Genomic DNA, 19829 nt, shown 5'->3' with positions numbered 1-19829 from the left:
TATAATGCCAGAAATGTCCTATCACTGGTATTGAGTTTTTCAGCAAAAATTTTATTCTCGTTCTTTGACAGTGGCTTAATTTTATTTCTGTGTTGCAAATTCATGTGTCACAAACTGCATGGTGTTGTTTAAAAAGGCATCATTAATTTCTTTTTTCTTCTTCACAACTGCTCTCCAAACTTCATAACAGAAATCTATCTATTGTGAGGTTTTTAGTGGATTAGCCCTTTGTGAAATTCTTGTTTCTGTTTAAAGTGAAGTCTGTTTCATGTTTTAGTTGTGATCACTTTTCTGATATCTCAGCTTTTGTTCTCCTCATTTGTACTTTTGAGATTTCTTAACTTTCTGAAAACCAGTCATCTCTAGTGAAGAGACAGAATAGTAGTGATCTGTAGATTTCATGATGACAACACAGAAATCGGCCATTCCCTTCTGATGTAAACCCTCAGTTCCTTTTCAGTCTGGAGGGGAAGCTTACATGGCCTGTTGTCTTGAAGGGTCTCAAGGTTCAGAGATCTGCATTAGTTTCCAGATTTCTACTTGGATTTCTTAAAATCTTAGCAACTACTTGCAGGTTTTTGATGTGTGCTTGTTTCTCTTGCCTGGCTAACTTAACTACTGAACTTCTAATATTGAAGTGCAGTCCCTTTCTGGTGTCAGCGTACTTGTGAAGTGCCATGACTGTGTCATCTTTGGCTTCAGAAGCTGCACTGCTACATGGGTTCAGTGTGGAAGAGCCAATGTCCTGCTTTCTTATGGTCATTAGCCTCATCTCGAGAACAGTGCTTCAGGTTCTTACTGATCATTTGTCTGAGAATAGGACTTAGGTGCTTTTTCAACAGAGAGGTTCTTATCTGTTAATTAGTATATTAATGCTTATATATTATGTTTGGCACTTTTCAAACTTGGACCACTTCATACAAAATTCTTATTGTTAACCTGATTGCCTGCTGTCCAGATAGCAGTTAAACTGCTGGATTAATTACTGTTGTTGCATTATTAGTCTGTGCTGTATAGTTGAGGAAACAAATGTGGCAGTTCTTGTTTAATTGTACATAACAAGCATTTTAAGGGCCATCACTGTGGTATTCTTGTAGTGACCATTCTGCAATACAGGGGTATACACGTTAGAATTTGTTCTGCCTTTCCCACTTTATAAAAATTTTTACAGAAAGGCAAATTCAAAGTGGCATGTACATTTCAGTAGTGAAACACTAATTCTGCAAAAAAATGGCAAGGAAAGCTTGATAGTTTCTTACGTTTGGTTTCTTGCTTGATTGCTGTGATTGTAGAAGAACTTAAGGTGGCTTGTAGGAGCTTGTGACCATGAGGTAAGGTAGTAATTTGGGGTTAGTCTCAAGAAAAGATTTTGAAATACTGAAGTAGAATGTATATGCCTGGGTAACTGATAAAAAATGAGAGAGACTCAGTCTTAGAATAAAACAGCGTGGAAACCAGTAGTCTTCGCAGTTACAACTTTTTGAAATAATTGCAGGAAGCTGAGGAAAACTCTTACCTCTGAATTTGTGTTCAATTTGAATGCAGATTATTCTTCATGGGTGTGGAATAGCAACAGTGGTTACTGACATCAGCCCTGAAATAGTGCAGAATTATGAGAGGTTACCCTTCTTATGAATAAAGTAAAGTCCATCATTACTTTATGACCTTTCTGGAACATACAGAGGAAGGTCACAAAATACGTGTGAGCTTGATGGGGTAGCTTATTCTTCAGTGAAAAGCCTCATAGCACTGGTTTTTTGGCTTTTCTTCAGTCAAAAGGAGCTGGATAAAGAACACTGAAGTGTTACCAAGACTTTTTTATGAGGATATCTCAGATTTCTGACAGGAATGTTTGGGGTTTTTTGTTGGCAGTGGTCTGCCTTCACTAAGATACTGTGCTGATGTTCACTTTTTCTGTAAGATAAGCTATTCTGTTGCTATTCTGGCAACAGATACCTGGGTGCAGTTAAGTCAGGGGGAGAAACCAAAGCATTATGAAGTGGAACTTGGCCAGAGTTACAGTGAAAGAAACAAATGTGCAGTATATTCCCAAATATAATAGTCTGTATAGTTCTGATGGTTAGTCCAGACGTTGGTGGTGGTCATGTACAGGTGCTGTGCTTGATCTGTACAGGTGCTGTGCTTGATCTGCCAATACACTTTGACTAGATATGTGATGAGAGAATTGTTGATTGCAACATTTGCTTTAACCTGCTGTGTTGATTTGGGTTTTGTTTGCTGATCTAGTTTGTCTTCTTAGTAAAGTTGTTCACAGATCAGCTAGTACCTCTGTACTAGTTGTACAGTTAGTTGTGTAGCTAACCAGCAGTTAGTTGTGACGTGGCCCAGAACATGTTCAAGTTGGTCAGAAAAGTTTTCTAATGTGTGTCACATGTTACCTGTTACAACCGGTAGCATGTGCTTAGCAACCCTAAAGAGCTTTGGCAGCTGTAATTTAGGGAAAATGTTACTCTGCAGTTTTATTCTCTTTTCTTGAGGTGGCTTGTCCGTGATAGATAAGTTTTCTTTTAAATGGAGGAAAATCTAAGTTTGAAAAACTTTCTTGTGAAGCTTGTTTCAAGTGGTTTTATGTACTTCAGCAGTTTCTTAATCCCAAAGGTCTTTTGTCTACTTGAATGAGAGCATCAAGTTATTTCTGTCACAAAAAAAAAATCATGTAGTTCAGTAATCTCCCTCTATTATGGGAAAATAATTAATCCATCTAATACTTATTGTCCTTTCATTCTTGATTCCCCCCCCCCCCTTTGGCACAAAAATACCTTAAAATTAATTTACCTCTTTTCTTCAGTTTTATTCACAGGCTTTCACTGTCCATGCTTTTTGTACTGAATCACTTGAACTTTATTCCAAGTTTAGCACATTTGAGAGAAGCTTGCTTTCTTCATTTTTCTTATTCTAAGCTATCATTGGTTTTCAGTTGCTATGTTGAGGAGAAATAACATCATTTTATTTGCTGCTAGAGGCATCTTGACCGAATCTGTATTGCAAGATTGTTTATCTTTTCAAGTCAGAGTTTGCAATGAACCTTTTCTTCATAGTTTTCCATAACATTTTATTCATTGTAAGCAACTTTATCTGCAGCTCCTTCTTGGTTTCTAGAAACATCAAAGCAGCAGCAATGGTAATTCTCATTGTCATAAGGTTGGCTGGGTAACTCTTCCCTTTAAAGTGGCTGCAGTACTATAAAGATGCTTATTTGGAATTCATTTTTGCCAGTGATCTTGGAAATATTTTCATTTTAATAGGAAAGGTCTTCTATGCTATATTGCAATCAGACTGTTGTTTTGAGAGCTACCATAGTCTTTCATACTTTCCCTTTGTCAGTTGTATTCAGGAGTCACTTCTTACATAAATAAATAGGAATTTAAAAATATTTTTGCTTGCTGGTACCAGACCAAGTCAGACAGGCCTATATTATTGAGGCAGAAGTTTACTTGGAAATGTGAATATTTTTTACAAAAGATACTGTAGATCAAAGTCTTCATTAAAGCATATAAATGGGAATACAGATACAGCATAAATCACCACCTGATGGTGATGCTTGTGGTAATTCTAACGTTGCCTACCACAGTTAATGAATTCTTTCTTCTGCCAACGTTTGTTTAGTCATGAGTTAAAGTATCTAGGAGCTAATTATGGCTGCAGAATTTATAGTTCACCTTGATTTTTATGTGGAAAAAGTGGCTTCACGTAGAAGAGTCCTTCTCTCCAGTATATTCATGTTGTTACAATTTTGGAGGATGTTCATAGAAACTCTACCACTGTTATTAAAAGTCTAAAACAATTTCAACTGCCAAATGCTTTGTTGTGAAATAAAAACTTGGCACCAACTTGTGCTTTTGTAGAAGCCCAGTGTGTAATTCTAGCATGAAGTTTTATAGCTGTCCCCAGCAGTGACACACATCTGTTTAGTTAAGAGTATTTTTCTCTTGGTATCTGGGAAGAAAAAAAAAAGTTTGAAGCTATTTCATAACTTCTGTATTTGGACACCAAAGGGTTAAAACACTGAAAGTTTAGTATTTTAAAATCATTTTGCTTTAGAAATTTTAGACTAGTATACTGCTGTTTATATAGGAAACGTTTTTTTCTCATTGTGGGCGTTTTAGTATTCTGATCTTATTTTTTTCTCTTTCTTCTTTTGTTTTGTTTTAATCCTTGTATCTGCTAATTTTTGTATAGGAATAGCTACTAATTCTTTTGAGATACAGCCTACTAAATTTAAGTAATTGAAGCCATGAATTGACCGGTAATTTTAATCCATTCTGTATAAATTTCAGTGAAGAACTGACAAATTGGTTTCAGGATGAAAGTAATAATGCTTTAAAAGGCATAAAAGACTTAGTATCTTGTTGTTAAGGTGGTCACATGGTAATGGCTTACATATTGAATAATGTGCTACAGCACTTTATGTATGTTAATGTACTTTTAATCTTAATGTTGCCTGCAAATATGTGATCCCTTATGATATAAGTTTCCTGTTTATGCACCATTGCCCGTTTAAATCAAACAGAAGATTCTGAAACTGTAAAAACTACACATGTCAATGTTTTACAGCTACGTAATTCGAATTGACTTGATTTTTTCAAGTAATCCTAGAAAGGGGGAGCATTCCATATAGAAACTGCTGAAACTGCCACAGGTGCTTCTCCGAAAACCTTACAGTTGTGGCATTGAATGTTCAGTATCGCTTCCTTTCTGCACACAAGGCATACTGTTGAGGTATTTGTTGCGGTGATTGGTTTTAATGCTAATCTAGGAATTCAGATATAGAATCTATAGATTTGCATGCTTTGCTTACCCTAATTTACAATTATCTACATTTTTATTTGTAAACTAACAATAGATAAGTTGAGATCAGTAATTTTTAACAGATATTACATTGATATACGAAAACTGTGGTTTATTTTCTTAGATTGTCGCATGGCATTAACAAAAACACAGTGAGCTGTAGGCACTGTAATCACTATTTCAAATTAAACATTTAGGAGATTTTTTTTTTACATATATGAATGTTTTTTCAAAAAGATTTATTGTTGACTTTTTGTAGCAAATGTTTGTTTTGTTTTTCAAGGTATGTGACATTATAAGTGGAAGATACTGTATTTCAAATGTTAAAAACACAGCTTTTTTTCCACCAATGAGTATGAAAAAGGAACAACTGAAGCAACTTAGAAGCAATTTTTTTAAAAATAAATTCAGTGTAATTTAGAATCCAATGCAAGAAGCACAAGTCTTTGTTTTCTTTGTACAGATCTTTTGAAGAGTAAATTTTGTAAGTTATCCTGAAGCAAATCTTTCTTGCATATAGATATTTAAACAATTCTAAGCTTTTAGTCGTTGGGTTTTTTTTTTAATTATTCCTGACTTAACCATAGTGGAAGTGTTGATTATGTTTTGAGAGCTTGCATCAGATTTTTTCCTTCCTTTAGTGAACTTCTGAAAACAACAAATTGTGGTTAGATTGAAATAATAGAAACATCCTGCTAAATAAATCTAAAATAAAAGTAAATTTCATGTTTCTGTACATCAGTCCTGTTTGGTCAGATAATACATTTGTCTCTTTTGGTTTTGAACAACAATTGAGTTGCACTGCCACCCAACATTTTTGAAAATGCTTTTCAGAAGAAGGAAATACCTAAACATATGCTTCATCAGTGTCCTCTTTGTAGCTGCTTAATTTGATTACCACGACTCTCAGATGAACTCAGCCTTTAGAATGGGAGTTCAGATGATGTCAACCAGAGGAAGAAAAATGGATATTAAAAAAAAAAAGTCTTCTTCATAACAAGATTAGTCTGTTTTGAAGACTTCCTGTGGACATCACTTGATGGAAGAAGAAAAATTTGTTATAAGAGTTTTGTTTTAAGCACTGTTAGGTGTGTGAATAAATGTATATGCAAAAGTCAGAGCTTTAATTCAATATATCAGTACACGTGTTGAGTTTATTTATAAAACACCTGTCACTACACAACAATGCAAGTCTCATCTGTCAAGGAACTTCAAGATCACCTACTCATCCATATTCAGACTTCTGTCAACTTTTCTCGTGGATTTTTTTCCATTTAGAATAACTTTATAATACGAAAATGTATCCTTCCAGTTACATTTGTCTTTCTTCTTTTGCTTTGGAGTTAGCATCTTATACTTCTGTACTTTGAAGAAAACAAAATGTCTTTATTTCCAGCTCCTGGATTTTAGCCTACAAGAAGGCTGAGGGTAAATAATATCATGCTTCATGATTCTAATTTGTTTCTATTAATAAGAATTACATGGAAACAGTGAGTAAACTGTAAAGCAAAAAAGTGCTGCCATGTGAAAGAACCTTAACAGGACTCAGTCATTTTTCAAATACTTGAATTGCTTTGGAAAGGATGCAAGGTATGTGTTTTCTAAACATGGAGTGGATTGACTTTCTGACAACTTACCAAAACTGTGTTTAGCCCTGGGCAATGTTAAGTAAGGAATTTTTCTCCTGTTTGTCAGTTCAAGCCTTCACATGTGTTCCTGTCTGGAGTAGGTGCCAAAAAGGGAATGATATTTTCAGAGCTTTACTCTTCTTTCTTCGGTTTTTCCACCTATTCCTGAACTGGACTGACCTTCAGTCAGAAGGTTTTTGACCTTTTTTCTTTTTTTACTAGAGGGAAAGGGAATTAAGTTTTTGGAGCACAGCTGTCCAATTTGACAGTAACTAGGCCAGCCTAGTCAATGAATATACTGCACCAAGTCAATGAATGCTGTTTAATAAAGGCTGACTAATCGTAAAACACATGTAACTTTTCAAGGCTTATTCTGATTTTATTATTTATGACTTTATTGCATCCTTCTGTACCTTCCATGCTGGTAGGTTCTTCCTTCATAAGATCATCTTTGAAAAATGCAGTGTGTGTAGCTTGCTATTTGTCTTGTTACAGCTGGATAGCCCCTACCTTAGAGAAAAACCTCCAAAAGCAACATAAGCTTGTCCTCAAGTTTGGCATATTTGTCAGGGGGAAAAAAGGTTAAAAAAGCCAACAACAAACCCTACATAACAAAAAACCTTCAAGAAATTTCTGTGCTCATTTTTGAATTCTGAATAACGGAGTTACAGAAACAGAGCTGTTGTATCTGCTGTATGATTAGCAGTAACAAAAGGACAGCTTACCTGAAGGTTTATGTCAAATGTGTGTTCCAAGCTTCTTTGGAGTTTCCACTATTTCGAGGTGTTTAAGGTAAAAGATGAATGGTAGTACTGAAGGGACTCTTAACTTATTAAAAAAATGGAGGATGGGTGGAAAAGAATTTTTTTCAAGAAACATAACACTTGAGATAGTTCTGTCCATGTTGTCCAGTGGTTTACATTTTTTCCCTGCTGTTTTTCTTTCACAGCCCAGGTCTTGAAGTTACTTTCAGTTATAATGTCCTTTACCTATTCTTTTTCTTTATGTCAGCATCTATGAGAAATGAAGTACCTTTCAAGCAAGGGACACCTAATAACTGAAGTAGTTGAAAATTTACTTGAATATAGTGATTATCTCTTTGAGTTTTCTGCTTGTTGATTTTTTAATTTATTTATTTTTTAACCACACAGACTGTGTCACGTACAGTCTACTTTAGTAGCCAAATAAATCTCCAGTTACTATTTCTCCTTTTCACTTGACAGTCAGTTTACATGTAATTGTGGTTCATAACCAAGGGCTGACATAGGAATTGCACATAAGAGTTTGAACTCCTCTTAACCATTTCTGTTTTTGTCCTTATAATCTATACTGTACTGTGTACAGTAATGACATTTACATTCTTAGCTCTTGGGCTAAGTTCAGGTAGCTGCTTCCTTTTCAGCCATTGGCAACATTTGAGACAGACCATGCACTGCACATTTAGTAATAGATGTGTTCCCACTTCCTTGTAACTTCTGCTGGAACAGGGTGGTTCTGCTCCAAGTCCAGGTTGGTGCTTTTAAAGAATGGTCTAATAGATGTCTGAGCTTTTTAGTTCATTCAAATACTCCACAGTTTCTGGGAGTGTAGTGTATTACACTATATTTTTCTGTATCACACTCAGAATCTTTAGAGTGATGACAATATTTCTAAATTATTTTGGAAATGCATAAAGCTATTCTAATCTGGTAAAATCCTGTGATATCTTTTAAGAGTGTTTTCTCTCCTACTTTGTTCCTAGTTGAGTTAGGTTTTTCTCTTGAATTACTTGCATTTTGTTATGATATATATAACATGTATAATATAGCATAGCTAGCCCTTGCTGCCTTTTGTGTTCCCACTGACAGATTTTTCCTCCTAGAGAAGACTAAAAAAGTCAGCTAAGGAAATAGGTCTTTTTTATCTTTCTAGCCTGGTTTTGAGGAAGTGACAGAAAGTTTCTCCAGAATTTGTCAGCTTTTCATCTTCTCCTTCGCATTATTATTGAAATGCAAGCCAGTTTAGCTGAAATTTGAAAGCATTTGAAAGTAATCAAGTTTTGATTAAAATAATTAACAGCGACAAGTGGATATATAGAGAAGATACTCAAATTAGTTTTCTAACTGTGAGGGAGCAAAGGGAATTTGACAGTTGTGTTCTCTTTCTTAGCATTTGATCTAAAGGTTTCTGGAGTCATCCAGAATCCGTAATCTCCTTTTATTTGATTGAACTTTTTTCTGTTTTTCCACTACTAACTTCTGAACACAGGACTTTCTCTTGAAATTGATAAGCTAAATTCAGGCTAGCACTTATAAGAAAGGTTTCTGAACTCTTAGAAGCAAGAATGTTATATCCAGTGGGCTTGAATCCACTAAAAACCTATGCAGTGCTTTCAAACTATTTCTGTAGAACAAGTACATCTTTGTCTCCCTGTTAAGTCATCTCTTCAAGATGGGACAGATCTTAAAATATCAAAGGTCATTACATTTTAAAATATGACAAAATCTTTTAAGTTCATTTATTTTGTGTCTGGGAAACATAATTACTCTTTCCTAGAGTTTGGTCATGTAGCCTTACACACTTGGATCTTTGTACATCTCTAAATGCCTCTGGCATCTCATATTGACGTTCCTTTGAGGAATAGTTACTGAACTGTAGTCTGCCTTACAGTCAACTTTTCAAAGCAGAGTTATTTTTCAGTAATATTTGCTAAGTAATAGAATTACTGACTCCTTGAAGTTTTATTAAATTAGGTGGTCATTTGATACCATATTGTTTGTGTCATTTTTATTTTCGTGTATCTTTAATTTACTTTTGCTTAGATCTCCTTTATTATTCTTTTGAGGCTTGCAAATTTAAAACAGATTTCAGAGAACTGAGCTATTTTTTTTTGACCAAAACAGATCTGTTGAAATTTCTGTTTCTCCAGCTGTAGTTTCATTGTATTACATCTGTATGCTGCACAAGTAAATCAGAACTACTAAAAGCATTGAATGTTAGCTGAGACCTCAACAAACCACCTGATTCAGCATGGGAAAGGATTGACTGCATTTTGCAAAATTTCTGAAATCATAGGCTGCTCTTAAAATGAGGAGAGAAAGAGACCCCTCTCAAGATCCAGCAACATTTATACTCTAGAACTTTCTCCTGATACCTCTCTTTAATTATCCTTTGTTTGTGTTAATCCCATTCTTACACGGCCTGCACTGGATAAACAGAAGATCCTCTTTTGCAGCTGTCTTCTGGGTATTCAAAAGTAATACCTCCACCTTGAAGTTTCATTTCTTTTGCATAACTAGATTTTTCAGTCTTCCAGAGTCTTGCTTTTTAGACCACTCTTGACAGCTGTTCTCTGGATTCTCATTAGTAGTCCAAGTTAGTGGTGACTTAGAATAGTGTAGTATGGAATGAAATTAACCCTGGTCTAACCTAATAAGTTTTGTGATTTTGTAGTATTTTGATTTATCCATTTTTGGAAGTAGTCTTGCTGCAGTAGGCAACTTCTAAAGTCTCGTTTTTATAGCAAATAAGTTACAATTGTCTAGGAAGCAAATCTGGGTTTTGTTCTTTGATTTCTTCATATGAGCTGGATTGAGTTCTTTTCTATTTCATATGAGTTTCAAGAGGATCGGGTCTTTAATCTCCTGAATTCTTATTCTGTTGGCTGGTCTGTTTCTGGATTTTTAAGTAATGGACTTGTCTAAACTATTGAAGCCAAGAAACAAAAATTCAGTTTTTCTGACTATTTACATCTGTCTAGAAAGGCAGAAAAATATTATGAAAGATTGATTAGCATCTGTTGCTTCGCCATCTAGTTTTGTCATTTCTGGCCCTCTTATCTCCACTTCTATGCTCTTCCTTATGAAGTTAGCCTAAATTTATAAGCACAAAATGTACTGTATGTTTGTGTAAATGTATGTGATATAGAGCACTTCTTCAGATTAAACTTCTACCTCTCTACATGTCCTGCATGATTTCATTTATAATCTCCTTGTATTAGAATATTCAAAATCAATGCCATTCTCTCATGCACAGAAAAGTCTTGATTCAAATTAACAAAGCAAGTCCCAGTACTTATGATGTCACACACTTTGAAATGAGAAACAAACCAGAAACAAAAGTATAAGCAAAGCATAACTAAGTATAGCATCTTTATCTATCTATCTCTTTCTATATATGTATATATTTTGTTGTTAGGAAGAATAGTGATGTTGTTGTTACCTTAGAAACCAGAATGCCATGGACAATTGCCAAGTCATTTTAAGTTTGTTTGAGTATTTGATCTTTTGCTCACGTTAAAGCAATAGATTGCAGAATAAAATGCAGAAGATGGTAAAATTCAACACTTAATTAGTCTGAAGTTTATGTAAAGATCAGATACTTCAGACTATTTTAGAATAAAGCATTTTGAGAAGTTTAAATAGGAAGATGGTTTAAGGCACATAGTATATTGATTTTATTTAACAGTGTATTGTCTCCCAAATTTTGCTTAGAAGCCAGATATATGTGCAAAAAGTAAAGTTAGTTATAAAACTAAGATTAATAACTAATTTCTTGATGGAAATTTGCTAAGTGTATGTTTTCTCTCATCACCTGCAGATAGATAGTAAGGGCAGCAGCAGCAGCAAGCTAGCGTGATGAATGAGTGTAATTCAGTTTCTTTGTATTGTACAGCTTGAGAAATGCCAGTGGCCTGACAGCAGCAGACCTTGCACATACCCAGGGCTTCCAAGAATGTGCCCAGTTTCTCTTGAACCTCCAGAACAGTCACCTGAATCGTTTCTATAGCAATGGCACCTTAAATGGGGTTCATCAGAATGCAGGTCCCAATCCATTCAGTGGTGGGACCAGTCGAAAGAGATCCTTTGAAGATACGGAGTCTGCTGGAGCAAAGAAGGCTAGAACAGAAGGTGAGACCCCAGAGGTAAAAGGGATGGGTTGATATTGTTGCTGAGAAAGGAAAATAAACATTTTAAAGCCTTTTGGAGTGGATGTTGAGTATTATTGACAAACTCACATATTAAATTACATATTAATCCAAGAAGATGAATATAATTCCATGCCACAAGATCCCAGTTCTCCCTGTCATCATCTTGGCGTGTTCAGAAATTTCTATTTCCAGAGAGTGCTATAGCTGCACGATGCCAAGAATAATTATGCAGAGGAGTAGGAGCTAAAATTAGTTTCTACTCCTTCCTCAGTTTCTTCACCTTCATGAGAGCCAAATAACATTGCGTTGATTCACATAGATACCCGGACGTTCTGATGGTAATTTTCCACTTGGGGATTAATTCACAATTCAGAAACTGTGCTAGGTAAGATGAATGAAAGAAATTTAAGGCAGAAAGGTTTCTCAAATCAAGAGGGATTATGTCTGTAAGGTAACATACCTCAAGTTTCCAGGATCATGCTCCAAGAACTGCTGTCTTACCAGAGGGTGTAAGACTAAAATGGATCTTAAGGACTCTTGTTCAACTTTGTGCGTTGAGGATACTGCTGCTTTCTCTGCCAGCAATGACACAATAGTACAACCCAAAGATATTTTTTGGTAGCTCTATGAAGAAGTTTTTTACATCTTATACACACCTTGAGTAACATGATAGAAAATATCTTCCTTTCTTTTGCCTATTCCATTAAATTCTTACTAAAAACAAAGCAGCAATTCTGCGCTCCAACTCCTTTTTTCCTGTGGTTAACATCAGGAAAGGGACTTCATGAGTTTTTGTTGAAGGGTCTTCTTTCAGTTAAAATTGATGTTATTCTAACATACGTGACTTTCAGCGAGCCAAATAGAATGGGCTTAAACAGTGCTTAATTCCAGATAATAAGAGGGAAATTGAGGCCTAAACCATGTTTCTAAATATGACATGGGCAACATAATTACGTCAAGATTGACACTGTAGTATTTTCAGTACTTGCTATCTTGCCGTGACTTCTAACTATAAACAGTTGGTCCAGTGCATAAGTTAGATCAAGCAAAAAAAAAGACAATGCAGTGAACAGGAGCTCCCAAGCAATTACAAAGATGTTGGAAAAGCAATTGAGTAGATAATTTTTTTAAATCGTTACCAGTATGACTTTTTAAGACCTCTGCAAACAAATGCAAAAGCTTTACTGCATTTGCTTGAAGGTTTTTGGAGTAACTCAGAGATGCATCTCAGCTGTGAAAGCTGCAGTTTCTAATCTGACGTGTCTGCCCTCAGAGACATCAGCATCAGTAATAGCTACGTATTGATGTAAAAAGTCTGTTGCAGTGAGAATGAGTCACTGTTCCTGAGGCATTTTTGTAAACAACAGAGCTGAGTAATGAGGAGTCATCAGTACATCTTTGTGCCTAGCTGGCCTTTTTACAAAACAAGCCCAATTTTGTGTTAATTTTGCCCTTACTAAAACCACAGTGGTCTATTGTGCTTTAAAGACTATTTACACAGGAGACTCCAGATGTTCAAAGAGTGCAAGCAACCTGTATTTGCAGGTGTTGATGGCTATGCCCCAATTCAGAATAACCACTGCTTTGAAAAAAATTACTTTTTGTGACAATATATGTCCCATACAAGAACCTGGAACAGTAGAGTAGGAAGAAGATGAATGCTTAAGCTGTACTTTGCTCTGGAATAGCTAAACTGGGCATTGGATGGGGATTACTTGTAATTCTGTTTAAATGCATACACATGGATCTGCTATCAGGTGCATAGTATTGAATCTTTGACCTCAAAATTAGGTGCCACTGATACACGATATACCATGATTCAAAGTAATAGCTCTCTCAAAGGTAGTGCAAAAATGAGTTCTGAAGGCTGAAGCTGAACTTGAAGTTGGTGGCCACTCTCAGAATATACACCAGGTAGTTTTTCGTTTTGACTTAAAAACATGAGCTGGATTTTATGTCTGTTTTTCTGAAATCAGTTCCAGAAATTTCACTGTTCTGCCTGGGCAGGTCAGCAGAGTATGGTGCTCAGGGTCAGAGATGATGATGATGATGATGCACACCAGGCCATCTGGTCACACAACTGTTCATGGCAGTCCTAATCCTGGCCCTTCTGGTCAGCCCTCAATGGGTTGGCTTTGCACTGTGTGTTGCACAAAGGTACTGACTTGCTGCACACGATCAGTGACTGACTGTATCAGTATCATGGCTGGTTTGGGTGTTCTGAGTGAGGTGGGGATGGAGAGCATTGCCAGGCATGACTTGGCCGGCATGAAACAGCACATGAAACATTCCTGTAGGTAACTAGGAGAAAATACCTTTAGTTTCCTGGTATAAGGGAGTTTGAAGCCTGCTGATCCAAGGGCCCTGGCGTCATTTAAGCCCTCTGTGATTTCTTTGGCCCTGGAACACTTTAGCTATTGCTTAAAGTTCTTTAAAACTGAACAGTTTATGAAAATTTTGATTGTACCCGGGATAATGAAAGCTGACTTGCAGTCTACCAAAGCAGCCCTTTATAACATGAGTGTGTGCAGTGTAAATAGCAAGATGTGTTAATGCCAGTGTGAGAGCAAGGCAGGGCCTGCTGGGATAGAACTGGAGCAGCGCTGTGGGTAGTAGGTATAAGTAGTAGTAGTGAGGTTGAGCCCATCTTGCTTATTAAAGCGTTCCCCACAGCAGTCTCACCACTTGCTAGCTTGTCTCAGAACTGTGTGTTCAGCTCTTGAAGGGATCCGTGAAGCAGTCTGTTATACAAATGGGTGAATTACTGCGACCTGGCCCTTGGGAGTGAAAGAGGGAATAGTCCAGACTGACAGTAGACAATTGTGAGGTAGAGACTGCTTTTTATCTGTTGGGGACACTAGCTGTAAAGCCTAAACGTGAGTAACTTAAATTGCTCTCTATTCAACTGCTTGGCTCACCAAACTAGTAAGCTTGATGTGTAGGTGCAAAGTCTCATAGGTGCTCTGATAGTTCTCCATTTTGAGGAACTGAAATGAATGAGCAAGTACTTAGCAGTTACTTACTCTGCATTTTGAATCTCCAACGTCAGAAGCTCTCAGATGTGTAAAATTTACATTTCTTTGTAAAGTTTTTGCTTTAATAATCAAAGTACTCATCTGTTTGTTGGCTGAGTTTTGAAGTGGGCACCAGTGACTAAACATGACTCCTTTTTTATCAGCTTACAGCTTTGATGGCTTAATACCAGTGATGAATGGAGGAGCTGAGGACGATGCTGACAATATGCACGTTGATAGAGAGTTTGCTGTTGTATCAGGTGGGAGTGGACAGTTTCCTGTTAACAACAACATTCAAATGGTTGAAGACACCAAACAACAGGAGAGTACTTCTGTTGGACCAAAAGAAATTGAAATATACACTGTTTCTGCAATGCAAACTCCTTGTCGTTGCAAGAATCAATATGCATTTTATTTTTAATTTAAGTATAAAATTTAGTCCTTCATTTTTGCACATTGTTGTCTAGAGTCTTGGAAACTATTGTATTGCTGTAACACCCATTATACTGGGGGTTTAATAGGCATCGAAAATTAGCTGTTTCACACAATGTATTGTAATCGTGAAAGAGAAGATTTATTAGTTGTTTTTTAATATTTCAGATAAACAGAAATCCACAATGACTGTTTCACTTTTAACCTGAGGCTTGTATTATGTTGTGCCTTGCTTTTTGTTGCTATACTTTCAGGTTAAAGGAAATACAGAAATAATTTAAATTATTCATTTAATTTTGATTAAATAGATTTAATTGCTAATAACAAGACTTGATACAGAAATATATCTTAGCTTTGAAAATAACATGTTATGACAAAGCTATAGTCAAAATATTACAACAAATACTATAAAGAATAATCTAGACATACATCATATCTTCAGAATTTGTTCAGACACAATGGCGTAAGTGCAGGATCCTACTATGGGGTTTCTTATGTAAATGAAAGACTGGACATCACAGGTCTTAAACTACTATTTGGAACAAGTGCACCTTGGAAAACAGTTTTTGTGTTTTGTACCAATCTTCATGAGACAATCAGAATGTTACTAGTATTAGTGAATATTAATGCGCTAGGTTTTTTTAAGGGCTGCTTAATTAAGATGCATTTGGAAACCCCAGGATATGTATAGAGTTTGATTAAAACTGTCTTGGGTCAGCTTTTTCCTTGCTCTTTGTAGGTTAACACATGGAGTTACTATGATAGTGCAGTATTACATTCAGAAATTAATTTCTTATTATTTATTGATTTGTTCCGCCATAAATTTGTTTGTGCTTTGTACCACAGATCAGATTCGCCAAAGGGAATGATAATTAATAGGTATTTTAATATATTAGGAATAAACGTATATATATAATCAACACTTTAAAAGTAGACTATAATATTTTCCAGTGATAATTACTAAGTGTTCTTATTTGGGGAAAAATGATTGTCTTTCATAAATATACTGTATTACTATAGGTGCTCATTTTTAACAAATAATAACATTCTATAATTATCACTAGAACTATTCATTACCTACTTTTTGCATATTAACTAACAGAAGTGCCAGTTTTATTAGATTTGATTTGGCAAAGCCAGCCTATAATGGTTGATTTTTAAAAGTTAAAACTTCACACTTTTCAGTTAATAAACACTATATGAAATTCCTTCTGTGCGTTTTCATCACTGAAATATTAGATCTTTGATGTCTTGATGAGTTTGTGGGGTTTTTTTCCACTTTCAACAAGAATTCGTGGTTAGTGAGTTCAGCTGATGTGGTTATTTTAACTTATGTAGGGACTAAACAGGAAACTCCAGTTAGTAAATCCAGTGAGTTACAAACTTTGAACACATTTCTTGGCATTGTATATTGTTGTCTGTGGAGTATCAGTATTGTAATACATATTTCAAGTAATAGCCATGCAAAAGACTAATAGAGAACCAAAACTTCATATTCTTCCTTGTCAAACAGTGGTACTCATTATGTGTCACTTAAATTGGAGCCCAGTGTTAATGCAAATGTGAAAAGTTGCCAACAGACTTACTGGCTTGATTTGGATCCATGCAGTAAATGCAGTCCTGTTCTGCACATGAGTTTATGCCTTCAATGTGGACATAAACATATGTGCATGTATCCAAGGATAACCACAGAATGTAAAATCTGTAAATGTCACCACATAGGTCTGTAGTTTCCATGCTTGCCTTGCTCATCTTCACCAATATAGATAGACATAAATTTTATTTTTAAGGCAGAATATATCACGCATTTTTTGTGCTAGTACTTTTGAGTACCACTGCAAAAACATGCATTTCAGACAGACTGATGAAATCTGTTCATGGAAACAAAACCTATTGTACTAATTTCTAACTTCAAAGGAGAAATTGCTTCAAAACAGTTGTCAGTGGTTTTTGCATGCACATTTTTAGAATTTTGTTTCCTGCTAATAACATTTTTTAGTCTCCTGTGCACTCTGCTCTTGCTGTTGTATGGCATTTTGCATGTGGTTTGTACAGATGCTATTATAAACTTATTAAATACAAACCTGCCCAGTATGTTATCTGGGAAGCTGCTAGGTAAATTGAAGTGCTTTTTGAATAAAGGAACTTGGAAACATTTTATAGTAGCACCCCAACATAACATTTCTTTATTTGACTTATTTCAGTGCATATTGTACTGTAAGAGTTACCACTAAAATGAAAAAAAAAAGAGCCATGGTTAAATTACAACTGAAAAATGAAAAAACCCAGCCTTTCACCCTCTCTCTCACAGATACTCAGTTCTTATATGTACATAATTTTTCATCCCAACAGGGCATTACAGTTAAGGTGGAAAGATACCTTTTGTTCCACCTTTGAAAACACTGCCCAGAATGTTGTGTGCTGCACTTATTTCATACAGTTAAATGAAAAACTCTTGAGTTCACATTGTCTTTGCAAAGAATAATACAGGCATATTTACAAGTTGAATGTAGATAGATAGTTGCATTTTCAACATGAGAATCCATGTTACAAGCTTACTGGTCAGCTCTCATTACCTTGAACTGCCTACATTGTTATAAAGAAATGGTAGGTTTATTTTCAAAGCTGTGTATGGAAACATTTTTTAAATAAGTGAAGTACAGTGGAGACATTTTTGTGTATTTCCATGTATTCTTAATTGTTGGTGACAGGTGTATTTCTTAATGCAGATATGAATAGCAGTAGCTCCATATTGAATGCACTGACAAATGGATGTGCCATCAATGGACATTTGGATTTCACCACCGCACAACAGCTCAGTGGGATGGATGCCAGGCGTGAGGAGTGCTTAGCATTAACACCTAACGGAGTAATTCCTGGAATAACTTCCCCCAGTAGGCACCGAGTTCATGCCAGTAATGGCACTGAGGAACCAGAAAAAGCCATGAGTAATTCCACCGATATGTGTGGATCTCTCCATCTGAATGGAAGCCCGAGTAGCTGTGTTTCTAACCGGCCCTCGTGGGTTGAAGACCCTGGAGATACTTTGCACTATGGACACTACCATGGTTTTGGGGATACTGCTGAAAGCATCCCTGAACTTAGTAGTGTTGTTGAGCATTCCAACTCTGTCAAGGTCGAACAGAGATACGACAATACTGTCCTAGGCACAATGTATTTGTATCACGGTTCCTAGATGAATGATCTCTATGTCAAATGCATATTGAAATTGCTACCAAATGAAACTGAGGAGACAAAATCCTCACATAGCATTAAATTTGAAGATCGCAACTTGTTGCTATTTTTACACTTTGTTTATATGAAAAGTAAACCCTTAATTTGACAGCCTTATACAATAGTTGTAGTTTGTTGCATGTATGGGGCTTATTTAGTGATAATAGGTGCTGTCATGATGGAATGTTTATTGTTTTCATTTTTTTGTTACGGAATGTTCTGGTTTTGTATTTTTTTTCTAAGCTTGTGAACACTATCTTTCCCTTTTTAGAGGTGTTTTCCCTTTTATTAAAACAACGTTTAACTGAATTTTGTGAAGAAAATGTTACGTATGTGCATCACTTAGAGGTAAAGATTTTTCTTTTCCGTATCTTCTGCTGAAGCTATGGTAGCAATATCAATGCCAGCTCTCACTATGCAAGGTTGAAAGTGGCAATCTTCTGGAGCTTCTCTGACTTTATAGTTTGTACATTTGTTTGGTATAATTAGATGTTCATCTTTAAATTTTTTGAACAAGTTGTTTAGAAATATGGAGACAAATTTGGAAGAATTTACTGTTTCACTTTCTGTAGCGTAGAAGTGCTTTTTGTTGTTGTTGAGCTCTTTGCATTACAGAGTGGGAAAGTTCGGTCGCAGTTGGGTGTGCCTCAGGTTTGCTCTGTGGTGGGTTTCTTTGGCTTCTCTCCTTTTGTGTGCGCTTGATATTTTACCATAGCTCACAGACCGGAGGCATGTTGGCACTGTTCTGCTTTGTACACGGTTTAAAATTGCTGTTACTTGTTATAGAATTTGCCAAGTCAAAATATTTGAGTTTGACTGTCTTGGATATACATTTATTGTCTTTTTTTTAACATACGCTTTGAAAATGTAATGTTGTGTACTCTTTGGGCTATGCTCACAGAAAATACATTGTATTTAATGCTTAATACACAAATCAAAATTCATATAAGTGCACTATATGAGCACTAATAATATAAGTTGCTGCTTGTGTTATAAGTGAAGAGTGGAGAAGAATATGGTAAATGAGATAAGCCCTCTGAATTGTGTTGATTTTTTTGTTCTTGTTTTGTTTTCAAAAGGGACCTTTACAAATTGGATTAAAAAATAAACATATTACATTGTATCTGAATATTTTGTTTAGATGTTATTATTTTTGTAGCAGTTTGAGGAAGCCTTAAGTAGTTTATAACTCACAATTCTCCATAATCTTGCTCGGTGCTGCTGTGGAATGTCTTCATTTTGTCAATATATGGAAGCAAATGGGAACAGCCCAATAAGGTGTTCTTGATTAAATTACAGAAACACATACTGGATATTCTGTGTATGATGTATGTATATGTATCAGCCTTCAACTCCAGAAATGGGTTAAAATACTGCCTGTCTGATTTTTATAAAAACTGTAGTCTCCTTCAAACATTTTCAAGCAAAATGCTACTAACTACAGAGAAATCAGCATTTTAAATAGCCTTTACAGTTTTACATGGTTTACTGCACACAAGGGACTCGCAGCGTATTCAGATTGAGAGTAGCACTGATAGGACAATTGACCAGTTCTTTTGCACATAGTTGGCCAGACCAGCCAGTTCTTAGACAGTTTGATTTGCTGATGTAGAGTCCGGAGGAACATGTGCTGTTGCCATCATACTACCACAACACAGTAACTGCAATTTGCAGTAGCGTTTGGTTCTGGGGGTCGTCTTAGTATTTGCTGAGTTTGCTACGCATGCTTGCTTGTGCTTCTTCAAATAAATCAAAGCAACTCATAATGAGCATTGCCATCCTACCTCCATGGCTGTAAACTGA

The 19829-nt window shown here is 35.8% G+C and overlaps 1 protein-coding gene across 2 annotated transcripts in view; it reads left to right on the top strand.

Annotated features, from left to right (window-relative positions):
- The window catches only part of ANKRD10 (ankyrin repeat domain 10), a 37120-nt gene extending 17965 nt beyond the window's left edge, over window positions 1-19155 (top strand). Inside the window, exons 4-6 of one of the 2 annotated variants that reach the window (XM_051772848.1) lie at window positions 11091-11326; window positions 14525-14620; window positions 17522-19155. In XM_051772848.1, coding sequence (XP_051628808.1) covers window positions 11091-11326; window positions 14525-14620; window positions 17522-17988 — 799 coding nt within the window. In that variant the 3' untranslated portion in view covers window positions 17989-19155. Of the gene's footprint in view, window positions 1-11090; window positions 11327-14524; window positions 14621-17503 lie in introns of both variants that reach the window. The other variant, XM_051772847.1, reaches the window with a different exon arrangement.
- Window positions 19156-19829: the final 674 nt, after the last annotated feature.

The sequence above is a fragment of the Manacus candei genome, unplaced genomic scaffold, assembly GCF_025592945.1.
Source record: "Manacus candei isolate 608988 ecotype Guabito, Panama unplaced genomic scaffold, ASM2559294v1 h1tg000159l, whole genome shotgun sequence".
In the NCBI taxonomy this organism is placed as follows: Eukaryota; Metazoa; Chordata; class Aves; order Passeriformes; family Pipridae; genus Manacus; species Manacus candei.
The sequence above is the reverse complement of the archived record's forward strand: the minus strand, read 5'-3'. Positions and strand labels throughout refer to the sequence as shown.